Raw genomic sequence first — 14742 nt, forward strand, 5'->3', positions numbered from 1 at the left:
TTATGCATGTGCAAACCTGATTTTTGAAACTGCATCTGGTGAGGGGTTGCACAATTTGTGCATTTATACAGCTGAATTTGAAAATTTGGGTCTAAGCACATAATAGAAGCATTAACATTGATCATTTGGACCCTTAACTAGCTGATTGGATTTTACTGAAATTAAATTCTAGCTTCCCTGTAAAACTGAATATTTTGCATACAGTTTTGAGCTACTGTCTCAACTTGACTCTGGGATAACAAGTAAAGCACCTGGGTTTGGAACCACTTCACACTGGGGTTACTAGCAGTGCTATTTGCCAGCTGGGCCGATGTAAAGTTAGTCTGGGTTGTGACTCCAAATGCCTGGAGACATCAGGCATGCTAAAACACAGGAAGCACAAGAAGGCTTATGACGAGGCCTCCTTCGTGCTACAATAACACATATAATAAATAACCATTTGGACTTGAAATGTGTCAAAAATCATCAAAACAAAAAGTTTTGATGTTTCTAAAACAAAATTTCCCCAGCATTTTGGGCTGGATAAAAATTCTGAAAACTTGTCTTTTTTTGGTCTCAGTTTGGAACAAAGCAAAATGCCAAAATGTCAGTTTTTTTGGCGAGTCATAAATTCCATCTTCTGGCCAGCTCCAGGTGACCACTCCCCACTCACCAGGCTACATCAGAGGAAAGGCACAAATGCCAAGTTGCTAAGAAAAGGAGTACTTGTGGCACCTTAGAGACTAACAAATTTATTAGTCCTCCTTTTCTTTTTACGGATACAGACTAACACGGCTGCTACTCTGAAAAGTTGCTAAGAGGGAGGCTTGGTGTCCCAGATTGTGATATGGAAGTGATCAATGTTAAAAGGAATGCAAATGTGGTTGCCGATGCTCTGTACAGGAAATATGTCAATGGTCAAGCACCCTAGTTACACCCATTTCTTTTAGGGGGAGATCTGACAGTATTCATTGCAAAACTAGCAATCTGGTTGATTTAGGACAATATCAGGCTTGTTCCAACAGACCACAACGCCAGGGTTTTCAGTCATGTTTTCCTTCTCCTACAGTTTCCTCTCATTGTTTCTCAACTCCCAAGTCAGCAAAAAGGAAAAAAAATAATGATCAAGGTCTAATGAGCAAATAAATGGAACCATTGCACAATCAGTTGTTAAAGTAATTGCTGTGGAATGCAGAGATTATTTTTTGTCCATTTCTTAAAGAGACGTGTGGCCATACAAATATTAAAAGAGGAAGAAGTATTGACAGCTGATTAAAAATAGTGGACTGGGAGTGCACCCACTGACCAAGTATGACCTTTTGAAAATCTATTAACCTCTTGGCAGCCCTGTATAAATAGAAATGAGAATAGTTACTTATTTGCCTGAAGTATTGAGAGGCTTAATATAATACATTGCTATTTTTAAAACACTTTGAGATGCTTGGTTGGAAGGGACTTGGGGGCGGGGATTGCAGGTGTTGACTAAAAGCAGTCTCTGGATCAAGTCCACTAGTGTCATTCTACAAAGGACTCACATTAGGAAAAAAGAATATCCTACATCCTTTGAGTAGAGGGGAAACTTAGCTGGGCTGATGATTTTTGACATGCATAATCACTCTTCCCCACATACCCGCTTCCCGTTTTTTCTCGTTCTTTCTCTCAATGCTAAAGCATTTTTTCCCATTACCTTTCTGTAGGCCCTGGATTCGGTTTACTTCACTGGGTTTACAGAAACCGACAAGACTTTTGTGATCACTCGTCTTGGAAGACGTCCAAATGGGCTCTGTGAAATGTGGCTCTTCCTCCGAGTGGATGGAATTGGAGAGTTTGAAGTAAGTGGAGGGTGAGAGCAAAGTAAGAGGCTGGAGTTTTGGGGTAACATTCAAGGGTGATGTTCATTACCCATCTGGAATTTAATACTGAGGTATGACCCCAAGATTATTATTCTATTATCAGTGGTAATGCCTAATGACCAACCCAGAATGGGGTTCCATTGTACCAGGCACTGGACAAATGGAGAGTTGACAGTCCTTGCCCCCAAAAGTTGGCAATTTAAATAGACAAGACAGACAGGGTGAAAGGTGGGGTGTAACGTACATGCAGAGTGAATAATGTGATGGTCGATGTAGTGGCCACTGTGGATCCCTGAGAGACTGCTCAAAGAATGGACAAAAAGTAACTGAAGCAGAGGGGCTAAAGTTTTCTGCCTCTTCATAAACATCAACATCCGGAATTCTGTGCAAGACAGCAATGCTATGACTAAGGTCAATTACAGGTACCGTGTCTGTCCCTTTCTTCCCCCTCACCCTGTTCCAGTCTCTTTCCCCATCCTCTTTTTTCTCCATCATCCTTCAGCAGCAAAGGAGGTCTTACTAGCTCAGTTATGCCTCTACTCCACAGTAGCTTTTTTTCCAGTGGTTCTGGGAATAGCAGCGTGAAGCAAAATACAATCATGATCCTAGTTCATCCATTACTGGGTCATAAATGATTCACTCAGCTGTAGGGCACTACGGAGGAGGTCAAGGAAAATGCACTCTTTCCATGTTCCTGCATTGAATGTAGCTGTTGCCATGCCCCTGAAGTAGTGTGTGATTGTGGATTAGTGAGAGAGGTTTGAACTAATGTCTTTGGTGGAGTTGACCTTTTTACTGTTCACAAATTTCCCACAAACTGCTTGTGAATTTTAAAATTGTGCTTGTAAGATTCCTAGGAACATATTTGTGCAATGAGCTGCATGCTCCTATTTAATCTGAGAGGTTGCTGACCTAAGTCACATGGTAAGGTTACCGTTCTGTCATTGGGCAATTTGCATTTTATAAACAAGTGCTTGAAATACGTGAGGTGTTGAATATTTCAGCTAAATGACAAGGAACATTTTAGGGAGTCACATGTAGGGCTACTTATTTCTTGCTAAAAACCATTAAATCTATTCCTAGGTGTGTGTTTGGGTTGGTTTTTGGTTTTGTAAATGACTGGATTCTTTCCTGACTGTGGAATAGAGAAAAATATAACAGATTTTTTGACTGTCTAGTAGACTACATATTTTAGTTTCTTTTGAGTATTTCTGGAACAAATGCCTTTATGCATTCCACATAAAGAATTATATGCACATGAATAAAAGTTCTTCTCTAAACATTAACGGGACTAAAAAGCAACAGTCCAAATGTTTGCAGAAAACCAAACAAGTTAGGAGCTAAATACACTTACTATTTTCATTATAGTAACACTGAGAACCACCAAGAGCTAGAAGAGCTTACAGTCTAAATAGATGAGATGGACACAGGGTTAGAGCAAGGAAGTATTATCATCCCCATTTTGCAAACTTGGAACTGAGGCAGAGGGAGATTAAGTAGTTGAATTGAATTGAATCACAAGTGAGATTTAGCAAACAAGCCAATACATTTTCCCACTGTTTGCCGAGCTGCAGTTAGGGAGATGTATGTATAACCTGGACTCACTGCTCTGAGTTTAGCAGTTGCTAGGCCGTTAGGTTTCATTATCTGTTACCTGGCTAGTATTACCTGCAGTAAATACCTGGTGATTTGAACAGGATGGTATTTCAGATTCCGTTATGGGAGATGAAACTGAAGTCTTAAAACAGTGATTGAAAACTGCTGAGTGTTAGAATGAGTAGGTGCAATTGACTCGTGGCTGGGACCATGTGTGTGCAATTGACAGAAACCCCAGTCTTTTGTAAAGCCAAAATATTGCATATAAAGCTATTTTTACGTGAGAGAGTGACAAGGGGAGGGACTCACAACAGATACAAATCCCATTGACACCAAGAGGTGTTACTTATGTGCGGTAACTGCAGAATCAGGTCCCTGGGTTGGTAAGGATTCTCCTTGATGTGTTCTGCAGGAGTAACTTCAAATAATAACAATTTCTTTACCAGCTGCATGGTCCTCTACAGCTCCTGCCATCTGCAACATTCCCCTTCCTTTACCACTGCCGCAACATCACCTCTTTCCAAATTTCATGATAAAACTATTTTTTCTCCCTTTCCCATGCTATTTAATTTTTCTGTACCCCTCTATTATCAACTCCCATGAGTGCATGCCTTAGAGTGGATTCACCATCTATTGCTTTTTTACAGCACTACTCCCTCTAACTTATATGATATATGCTGTCATATATTTAACCCTGTAAAACCTTTCATAATGCAGTTTACCTTTAAAAAGTTCTGCAGAATAACTGCATAGGGTGAAATCATCTCTCCATTGACATCAATAGGAGGTTTTTGTAACATTCTTTGAGATCTAGTGGTGAAAAGCACTATACAAAAGTTAGGTATTATTATTTCACCATTGACTTCAATGGGGCCAGGATTTCCTCCATTAAGTTTACAACTGTGAGCAGTCCCATTGAAGTCTACATAGGGAAATTGACTGGCAGAATGATAGGAATAATGATGGATGGATGAGGGAATAAAAGTGGTTTTATCCTGGTATAATCACGCCGGTCAATTTTCCCATGTAGACAAACCCTAAGAGCAATGTGGTAGTAATGGTTACTGTTGACAGTGTTTGCATCATGAGGTCCTAGAATAGTAATTTACGATTTCATTCCATTTACCACTTGTGCTGTCTGCAGTAATTACTTGATATTCATCAACTCAGGTGTTTTGCATGCAGTTTTCTCCTCTGTGAAATATGTGGAATCAAAAAGCTATCGCTGTCAATGTTCCTCCCACAACAGATGAATAAATTATGACCCCCACCTCTGCTTTATCCCCACATTTTAATTCAATGAATGTTTTATTGAATTGTCTCTTAGCACCCAGTACATCCGGACATGATGGTGCGCGATGAATCTGAAAAATGCTGGCGTGGCGGAGGGCTGATGATTGAGTGCTTAGAGCCACACAGACGCTGGAAAATAACATTCAATGGACGACTCAGGTATTATCATGTCACCTCTGGGGGGAGATGATTGCTAAGATACTGGATTCTGACTCAGGAAAACTGGGTCCGTTCTCACATCTGCCAGGGACTTTGCTGTGTCACTTGGAAAAGTCATTTAATCTCTTTCTGCTTCAGTTCCCATCTGTTAAATGGAGATGATGATAATGCATCTCTTTTACCACCTTTTATCTGTATTATCTATTTAGGTAAGTTACTTATGTGGTCAGAGAGTGCCCTTCACAATAGGACCTGGCTCTGTTCAGTTAGAATGGTTACATGGGATAAATCGTACAACTACAAAAGAGATTTCAGGACAAGTTGTGTACAGGTACTTACAATAGCCTTTTCCCTGAGCCTCAGCTAAACTCTGCGGAAGCACAGGCTAGAGTGCTGTCTGGTCAGGATAATTTAGAAAGCATAGCACAGAGTTCGAAACAGTGAATTCCATTTCTGATTATCACCTTCAAGTCCTATTCAAAGACAGCACCATACCACCCAATAGCTTACTGTACAAATGTTTACATTTAATACAAACAGCTCAAGCATTTTACCCAGTACTTGAAAATATATTTAAATAATTTTCTATTAGGTAATAATCCTAGCAGTGTATTCTTCTGATATCAACTTTAACAAACTCTGCTGTTGATATCATGCAAGTAGAGTTTGTAACATCTGCATCACAATGAAGGGTTTCAGCCTAACATTTACATTTTACTTTAGCACACATGCACTCATTCTTTCCCCTCTGATCTTCTTCAGAGACAACTTCTGGTGTGATCTAAAAAGTATAGTGTCAATGATAAAAATTTCAGGCAACAGCAAGAACTGAAGTGTCTCTTATCTTGTCCATATCCAAACACTTCTGCCTAGCCAGGAAACAGGAAAAAATGTGGTCTGGGGGAGAGCCTTCTGCTAGCGTACTCAGTCCTTTGGTGACAGATGACTTGCTCTCTTGAGATTGTGTTTCAGATGGGAAATCTGTACCTAAAATATGACAGGTTTTGAGGCTATGGTTGAAATGTTCAAAAGCGTGTAAGTGACTTAGGAGCCTAACTCTCATTTTTGACAGAGATTTAGGCTCTTGGAGCCAGATTTTCACCGGTGTTTAGGTGCCTCAAGGTGGAGATAGGCCCCAACTGGAATTCACAAAAGCACTTGAGCATGTTAGTTGCCTATTTGCATCTTTAGGCCCCCAAATAGCTGTGAGGATCTGGGCCTAGGTGTCTGACTTTCATGGACTACATGCGTAAGTCACTTTTGAAAATGGAGCTAAGGCTCCTAAGTCACTTGGGGGTTCTTGAAAATTTTACTCCAAGCCACAACACCAGACACATATTTTGGCTTTGCATTATCATTTAGCCAAGTCCCTGGAGAACATCTTGTAGCAATTATATAGAATAATTCTCCATCCTCCACAAGATCAGATTGGCTCAACTCTCACAATGAGGATATGACTTGCAGAAGTGCCAGCCTATAAAAGTTGGCTACCTATGTTGGCTTCACAAAAGCTGTCAAGCATGCTTAGTACCTATAACACTTCTCTTTAGATTTTTCTGGTTTGCCTGCCCTGCCCAGATACAGAAACAGGTGATTTTAACAAAGCCCTTCCTCCCTCTCCATTGCTACTTTCCCATTCGTTGGACTTAAACTAATTAAATGTTGCGATATAAAAGCATATGGGTTACACAACAGCTCAGTAAATGAAAAGGGAGAAGTGGAGGAGGTCAGACTAGATGATCATAATGGACCCTTCTGACCTAAATATCTATGAATCTATGAAAAAAAATGTAAGGAATGTTGGTAAATGATGCTGCTGATATAGAAACAAGGCAAGATAACAACACATTTCATCTTCCAGAAAGGGACCATATCGGCATCAGTGGAATGAAGAGGAGGGCGAACTTGTCCACATTAAATTCTCTTTCCAGTAAGAGCATGGCAGTTTGATGGATCCATTTATTTTGTCAGAGTATAAATAAGAAGTTGTGGGCCAGATCTTGACCCGTTATAATTCTGCTTAAGTTGGGCGTGGACCTTGTTTTGTCCTTCAACTCAGGGTGAATTTCTTCCTGTACATATAAAAAAATTTCCAGTTAAATTACTAAAATCATTTATTGAGGATTGGCCTGATAAATACAAATCTATTACCTAATCATTGCCCGAGTGTTCTGTTAAGTGATTTGTCATTTTATTAACTCACTACAGCAAAAACTTTACTTATATTTTGGAAATTTTAATTTAAAGGAAAGCTGCTATATGCTTAATTGTCAAAGTTAGGCCTTCTTTAAAAAGTTTTATAGTCCCATAGGGCATCTAGGTGCCACTATTTATATATTTTCTGTATTTGTGCAGAAGAGGTGGGTAAAAAAAAAAAGAGTAATGAACAACCATAGTTTATAGTAAGGCTGCTGTGGCTATAACCATCTAGTTAGGAAAGAGAATACAAGCTAACTAAAATGGAGCCACAGTCTGCTTTTGCCTATCTATGGACTTGGAATTTTGCATGCATATCCAAGGACGGGATTTGACGCATAGCGTCAATGATAGAAATATATACACAAGGCATTAAACTGAGCAGCTCCGTGATGGATTGTGTAAGAAACAGATCCAATGTCTGCATCATAGCAAGGGTCAAAACTGGAGGGGAAAGGAATGTTTTAGTCTAGAGTTAGAAGCACATTTTTATAGGTCCCTTAAACCCCCCCACAACTTTCCATCTCCCTTAAGCAATCTGTAAACTGGGAAGAATCAAGCTTATTAAAGATGATCTTGAGTAATATTCAGAATATTTTTTAGTTTATTAAGATTATATTTTCAGAACTATTTTTTTCTAAGGGCTGTAGTCTCCAGAGTACTTTGATTATACACACAGAGCCAACTCTTCATGTAACGGCCTGCAGCTTTGATATGCTGTTGTCACTTCCCAGCAGCATAGAAACTATAGGCAGATATAACTGTGTCTTCACTGTGGACTTTTGCCAGCACATACATGTCAGTCAGGGATAGTATGTCTTCATACCCCAGACCGTCATGGCTTTTTTGTAGTGTAGAGTTGGCCTGTGTTTGATTTGTGGTTCCCTATTCCTCCTGATCTATAGGGAGTGGCTACTCACTTTCCATCCAAATTAATAGTCTGCTGACAAAAGTACATGGCATTTGTGCTACAACATGGGCCATGTAAGTTACAATAGATCACGAGAGAAAACGAGGCAGCAGTATCGCAGATTAGAATCTTTTGCTATCCCCACTGCCAAGCCAACTTGATGAGTAATTAGCTGACATGTCCTGCGCTGCTACACAATAATTGCACCTTTGCATCATGGTTTCTCCACTGTTCCCTTGTTCATTTTCCTAGAGAACAGAAATATCTAGAAATATTGTAAAAATCAGAAGATTCCAAGCATGAGAAATACGAAGGCACAAATCCTGCCGATAAACTGAAGCTTTGTCTGAGTCATGATTGCAGGGTTTGACTCAATACAAACTGAAAACTGATGAGATTTTCCTTTCTCTTCTTTTGTAGCTGGACTTCCTTTTCAGATATATTTGACTTTAACCTTGACAGCCACCCTAAAGTGTTTGCACATGCCATTGCTTTGGAAAAGTGGAGTGCAGAATTCTTCCGAAGAGTCAAAAAGTGAGAGACAGTTTTAACTCTTCTGGGGTTGATGGTAACTTTTGCTTTCCTAGCCCAGCTAATATTACCAGCTAGTTTTGCTGCAGACCAATTCATAATAAAACTGATCAGATACAGTCAACTTCTGTGTAAGTTTCTGCCTTTGTTCTGAAGGTTGTGTGTATTTTTTATTATTTTATAAGAAAATAATTTCTTTTAAATCTGTATGTTAAAGAACTTTGCTCCTCACAGCTACCTCCAGGCCTAGATGAATACATAAGGTACATTTTTATTGTAATATGCGGTCGTCACCCGTAAGGAGTCAGCATTTGCCAACAGTTGCTACGCACATAATTTAGAGCCCGATCCTGGTATGCATTTTGTGCAGGTACCGGTACTCACATGGGATCCCATTGACTTTAGTGGGGCTTCATGTGAGTGCAGGGATCTGCCCTTTGTAAGAACAGGGCCTTAGGTGGCAAGTTCATTGGGGCAAGGACCATTTCATCCTTGGTGCTTTTTTGCAACATCTAGCACAGTGGGATTCTGATCCTGATTTGACCCTTTTTCTCCACTGCCTGGCATCTGGTGTAGGCAACTGTGTGTCTGTGAAATGAGTAAAAAATGCTACCGTCTCTTCCCACTTTGTGCAGGTGTAAATTACTACACAATTACACTGAGGCAATGTCTAGGGTGTGTGATTCGCCTGCTCATGGGCGCAAACACTCGCCCCAGCTCCCCAGAGTATAGATAGCAATGTAGCCGTGGGAACAGCAGTGGAGGCTTGGCTGAGCCCGGCCAAGTACAGACTTGCCTGCAATGGGTGCTCAGCTCAGCCGTGCCGCTGCGGTCCATGCTACTGTCCATTTATACTCAGGCGCGTACATGAGCAGGGGAATCACAACCCTCGCTCGCACCGTAGACACAGCTGATAAGGCAGAGAAGAACAGGCCTAAGAACATTGTCTCCCTGGTTCTAAAGACAGGGAAAAACAGTGAGATCGTTGTTGACGGATGCTGACTTTTAAGTGACAACTACTGGACTGTCGCTTTTGTAGGGAAAAAAGAGGGCACTTATTTTAGGAGGGGAAGAACTTCTTCTCGCCTCAGGGTCTTTTCGTGTGACCTATTTATAGGCTGAATGGTTCTTAGCAATATTGTTAAAACTCAAAAATATGTCTGACAACTTGCAGCTGGGATCCAGATGTTCTGAAATCTGTGTGTCTTTCATAACAGAATCAACCCTTTTCTGACTGGGGTTCGGGGAGTGTGTTTGAATAAGAAGCTTTGTTTCTTAGCTGCAGGATCTTTATCACCCTCCTCCTCCCCTTTTTTTTTTTCCAGAGATGGGGAACAACATTCTCGTTATGAACAATGGGGCCAGTCTATAGGAGAAATTGAAATTGAAGGTCATGAGAAGAAAGAGGTTTCTATGAGAGGTGTTCGGAGCCACTCTTATGGTAACAATATCCTGAACGATTCAATTATGTGGCAGCCTAGAGGTTATCGCTTTGGCTATTAAGTATTGCAGCATGACCCCTCTTAAGTGTGACTTGTAAAATGACCTGTTTCATGATTAGATCTAAAATTGTTTAACAAAAAACGTTTTGCAGCTGAATTTATGATATGCAATGATCAGAATCTTCCCACTGCAAGCTCATTCATGATTTCTCACTTTAAATACCAAACAAAGCTCGTGCTGGAAGAACACTCTGTCTTGTGACCTCCCAGCTGCATTCCTTTAGCAAAGGGTGTGCCTAAAACTTCATCCCTCTCCATGGCCCATATGACTGAGAGACAATCTGAGAGGCTGAAGACTCCTTCTTTGTCCAACCCCACAGTCGGAGCCAGCTGACAGCTCTGAAATGGTGCTAATGTCTGGCTAAGGGGCCCACTAGGGTCGAAGATTCCTTCCAGCCTTGCATGTAAGCAGTGTGTGCTCATGGGATGGAGGGGCCATGAGTGGGGTACATAAGGCCCTACAACCTCCCCCCACACAGGTGTTGTTTGTGGAGAACTCACTCTGAGCCTCCCTGATTCACAGGCCTCCCTACCTCCCTCCACTTCAGCAAGGGCGTCTGCTTCCTCTAGGCAGCATTAGCCCCTGTGGTTCCTGCACAATGGGGAAAGGGGTTTAGGATTCATGGAAACCCTTACCATAGCTGCAGGCCTGTCCCCAGGATTGGTTAGGTCAGTACAGAGTAAGGGGGCTACACTGGCCTATTGATACTAACACAGTTAAGTATTTGACTTAGTTCTAAAGAGCTTTCCTAGTTACAGCAAAGAAGAGTCTATCCTGTGGGGGTCATGCCACTACCTAGGGTTCTATCCTCTGAGCTGCACTGGGCAGGTAGATACCTACAGCCATATAGCCCTGCTTGCTAGCTTGGGGCCGTGAACAAGTTAAAGGGGAATGTTTGGCCACTAGTTATTATTGTAGCTAATTAACATTAGTCAGGTCTAAAATTAAATCCTTAATAGGAACAGTTTCATTGATATTTCTCCCTATAGGCATTTTTATAACCTTAGTACGTGATTGCCTGGTAGAGCATTTCTCTGGCTCAAGATAAGGAAGCCAGATACCTTTATATAAATGCTTGTACTTAAAGTGCTCAAGAAAGGTAAACTTTCAAGCACATATTCTCAATTTTTTCCCCCAGGCATCCGAAACTGGGCTGAGATTTACCGATATGTCATGATTTTGATGCATTGTGAGGTAGGTCTTATCGTGCCTTTCAGCGCTCTAGAGATCAAATGCAAACTTCACTCGACTTGTAGGATATGTCTGAACATCCAGAAGCAATATCCTAGGAGGAAGTCAAATACCATAACAGCCACATCTTTAGACCCTGCCTTTTAGCAAGTTGGCTCGTTGCCAAACCTATCATTAACACTCACTGAACTAGTTCTCAGTAGCACATGCTTCCTGGACTCTGACCTCATTAAGCATTTCTGAGATATTTGTTTATACAATGAACACACAAGAAGATTAATGGTAAATGATCAACTTGAGATAGTGACATTGTGCAATTTGCTAGGTGCAGGGGTGGGCAGTTGCCATCCTCTGAGACATCAGATAATGGTTCAGATCCTCTGGTCTGTCTGAGTTGTGCTTGGCACAGAACGCCTTCCACCCCCCATCCCGCCCTCCCACTTCAAGCCATTTTTAAGTTCCTTACATTTGGTCTGACCAGTCCCATGCCTTGGTACAAATTTGAGCACTGCTCTAATTTATGCTTGGCTGTCACAACCCCAAGGGACTGCTCCTGCAGCTGGGGATTGCCAGGTATAGGGATGCCCCAGCCACACACCCTTTCCTCTGGGATTGCCAACTCCTCCTCCTTCCCTGCCCCTTCCACCTCGATTTGAGGGTGTGGCACAAAGTTACTGTGCAGGATTCCCACCTGGGGATTCCCATTGCAGAAGGGAAATCTACAGGGGATTGGAGCTGCACGCTTTACAATAACTTTGGAGCTTCCGAGTGTGCTACTGAGATGAGTTCTCAGAGTGTCGTTGGTGGGTCCTACAGCATTAGTTGCTTTCTCTAGAAAAGTTCATGCTTGAGGACTCTAAGGAAGTGGCTGTTAATCCTTTTTGAAGGTTATATTTCATTTCCTCAAAGGGTGTGCGTCTGGGTGAAAAAAACCACTCTTGCCATTTTCCATGCCTAGGGAAACTGCTTCTAAAACATCTGTTTGTTTCCTCTCATGTTTCACTCAAAACTTTATACATCTTTATACATCCGATTCTGATTTGCAACTTCTATGTTATCAGGAGCTTCACCACAGTCCCACCCCTGAAATAGCAGGAGGGAGGTTTTATAAAATGTCCTTGTATATGGAATCCCCCCAGAGTGCACTTAAATTTATTTCCCTAGCTTCTCAATTTCTCGTTCCTCCTTTGCCAGACATCTTGTTTTGATCTGGCTGTGGGTCCCTGCAACACACTGCCCATCTCTGCGGGTGACTTCTGGGGACAGATCCTCAGCTCCTGTAAATTGGCACGGCTCCTTTGATGTCAATGAACTTGGAGTTACCCTGATTTAGGCCAGCTGAGGGTTTGCAATGTTCTAAGTCAGCTCCAAAATAAAAGTCTCTGCAAATATTTCCATACTGTTTGCTCAGCTCTCTTTCCCAGGCTACATTTGTTGTGGCTATGCTGAGGGAATGTGCGGAAACAGCCTGGTATGAGCAGCTGGCCTGGTGGAATTATTAGAATCCAAGCTTGGGCATCTTGCCAGGCAAAGGCTTCTCAGAAGGCATCTCCTGTGTTGATACAGGTGTAGGGAATTCCAAAATGTCAGCATTTCAAGAGATAAACTCCCAAGCAAACAAACAGAATGAGAGGGCTCAATCCTACCTGGCCAACATCACTGCATGCCTTGTAAAATCTTGTATGCATGAATGAGCGTCTGCCTTGAGTAAACATGCAGCATTGTGCAGATGTGTCATAGGGTAGGACCAAAGAACCGGATTATAGGTTCTTATCACCAGGTGATACCCCCACAGCAATTTGTTTACAGTTACGCTGAACACCTCCCCATCCTCCCTGCAGTGAGTCTCAGAGCCTGGATCAACTGACTCATTCTACGAGGCTTAAAAATAGCGGTGTAGACATTCCTACTCTGGCTGGAGTTCACATGCTGAAACCAAGCGAGGGTCCAGGCTCCAGCCCCATAGCGTGAGCCCAAGGCAGTTGAGCTGGACTCTGAGACTTGCTGTGGGTCTGTTTTTTGCAGTGTATACATACCCTCAGAAGTTAAAATTATTTCCACCACATCCTTTTGATTAGAAGCCGCCCATGTGTTTGCTCTGATAGGAAGGAGTAAGTGTTTGACTGGAAGAGTGTTGGCATACCCTTCCTTTGTGTGTATATGCAACTCATGATGGGCTGAAATCTACACGATAATTGCAGGAAAGGAATGTACTCTAGAGCAGGGGCGGGCAAACTTTTTGGCCCGAGGGCCACATCGGGGTTGCGAAACGATATGGAGGGCCGGGCAGGGAAGGCTGTGCCTCCGCAAACAGTCTGGCCCCCACCCCTTATCTGCCCCCTTCCACTTCCCTCCCCCTGACTGCCCCCCTCAGAATCCCCGATCCATCCAACCCCACCTGCTCCTTGTCTCCTGACCGCCCCGACCCCTATCCACACCCCCATCCCCTGACAGGCCTCCTGGGACCCTCGACCCATCCAACCCCCCCCCCCACACACACACACTCCTTCTCCCCTGACCACCCCCTCCCGGGACCCCCGCCCCTAACTGCCCCCCCCCAGGATCCCACCCCCTATCCAATCCCCCCGCTCCCTGCCCCCCCCCTCCCTGGACCCCCAAGGATCCCGCTCCCTATCCAACCCCCCTGCTCCCTGTCTCCTGACTGCCTCCCCTCCCCGAACCTCTACTCCATCCAACCACCCCTGTCCCCTGACTGCCCCCCTGGGACCTCCTGCCCCTTATCCAACCCCTGCACCCTTACCATGCCAGCGGCAGGACTGGCTTATTGGAAATCCTAGGAGGTGAGTGGGCGCAAGCCGCAGCGGCGTCACTGCAGGGGAGAGGGGACAGCGAGGGAGGGGCTGGGGGCTAGCCTCCCCGGCTGGGAGCTCAGGGGCCAGGCAGGACGGTCCCGTGGGCCGGATGTGGCCCGCAGGCCGTAGTTTGCCCACCTCTGCTCTAGAGCCTTAGAATCAAGGTAGGGGCAGGTATGAAAAGAACAAAGGTGCATTTGCTTCTTTATTTAACATTTTCCCTATGTCTTCTCAGACACTTCTAGTCCTTACTTCTGTGTCAGCTTTCATTCCTTACTGCTGCTACTGCCTGTTCTCATCATCTTGCTCCTGCTGGCTGCGTGGTCCTTCTGTGATCCCTTTGGGTATCCTTCTCCATTCATCTCCAGGGCTTCTTCCATGCAATGCCCTTATGCTGGGCCAAAACACATAAAACCACATAAAAGCCATTAAACATCACAGCTGCATCAAGGTTAGTCCTTAATGTGTCTGGTTTGAAGTGTCTGCCTCACATTTACTGAATGCTCTTCATGGGAAATATAAAATGTCTAGTACTTAAGATGATATATCAAGAAAGTTTGGCGACATGCAATAGTAAAATGCTGCATACGCGTGGTCTTCCCTGGAATCTCTCATTTTAGGAGATCAGCGGCTTTCTGGAAGAAAAGTGGCAAATAGGAATTATGTTGATTGATAGCATCATAAACTCAGGGGTCTCATCTGCTCCAAGCAATGAGAA

General features: G+C 43.1%; 1 protein-coding gene across 3 annotated transcripts in view; it reads left to right on the forward strand.

Moving 5' to 3' along the window:
- Nucleotides 1–14742, forward strand: part of LOC144272697 (uncharacterized) — a 51959-nt gene that overhangs the window by 3512 nt on the left and 33705 nt on the right. For 2 of the 3 annotated variants that reach the window (XR_013347636.1, XM_077830972.1), the window contains exons 3-8: nucleotides 1677–1811; nucleotides 4756–4880; nucleotides 6742–6810; nucleotides 8407–8520; nucleotides 9843–9958; nucleotides 11159–11214. Coding sequence is in view for 2 of the 3 variants with exons in the window: in XM_077830972.1 (XP_077687098.1) it covers nucleotides 1677–1811; nucleotides 4756–4880; nucleotides 6742–6810; nucleotides 8407–8520; nucleotides 9843–9958; nucleotides 11159–11214 (615 nt within the window). In the remaining variant the exon portion in view is untranslated. The remainder of the gene's footprint in view (nucleotides 1–1676; nucleotides 1812–4755; nucleotides 4881–6741; nucleotides 6811–8406; nucleotides 8521–9842; nucleotides 9959–11158; nucleotides 11215–14742) is intronic. The other variant, XM_077830973.1, reaches the window with a different exon arrangement.

Source organism: Eretmochelys imbricata, chromosome 12, assembly GCF_965152235.1.
Source record: "Eretmochelys imbricata isolate rEreImb1 chromosome 12, rEreImb1.hap1, whole genome shotgun sequence".
NCBI classification, from domain to species: Eukaryota; Metazoa; Chordata; order Testudines; family Cheloniidae; genus Eretmochelys; species Eretmochelys imbricata.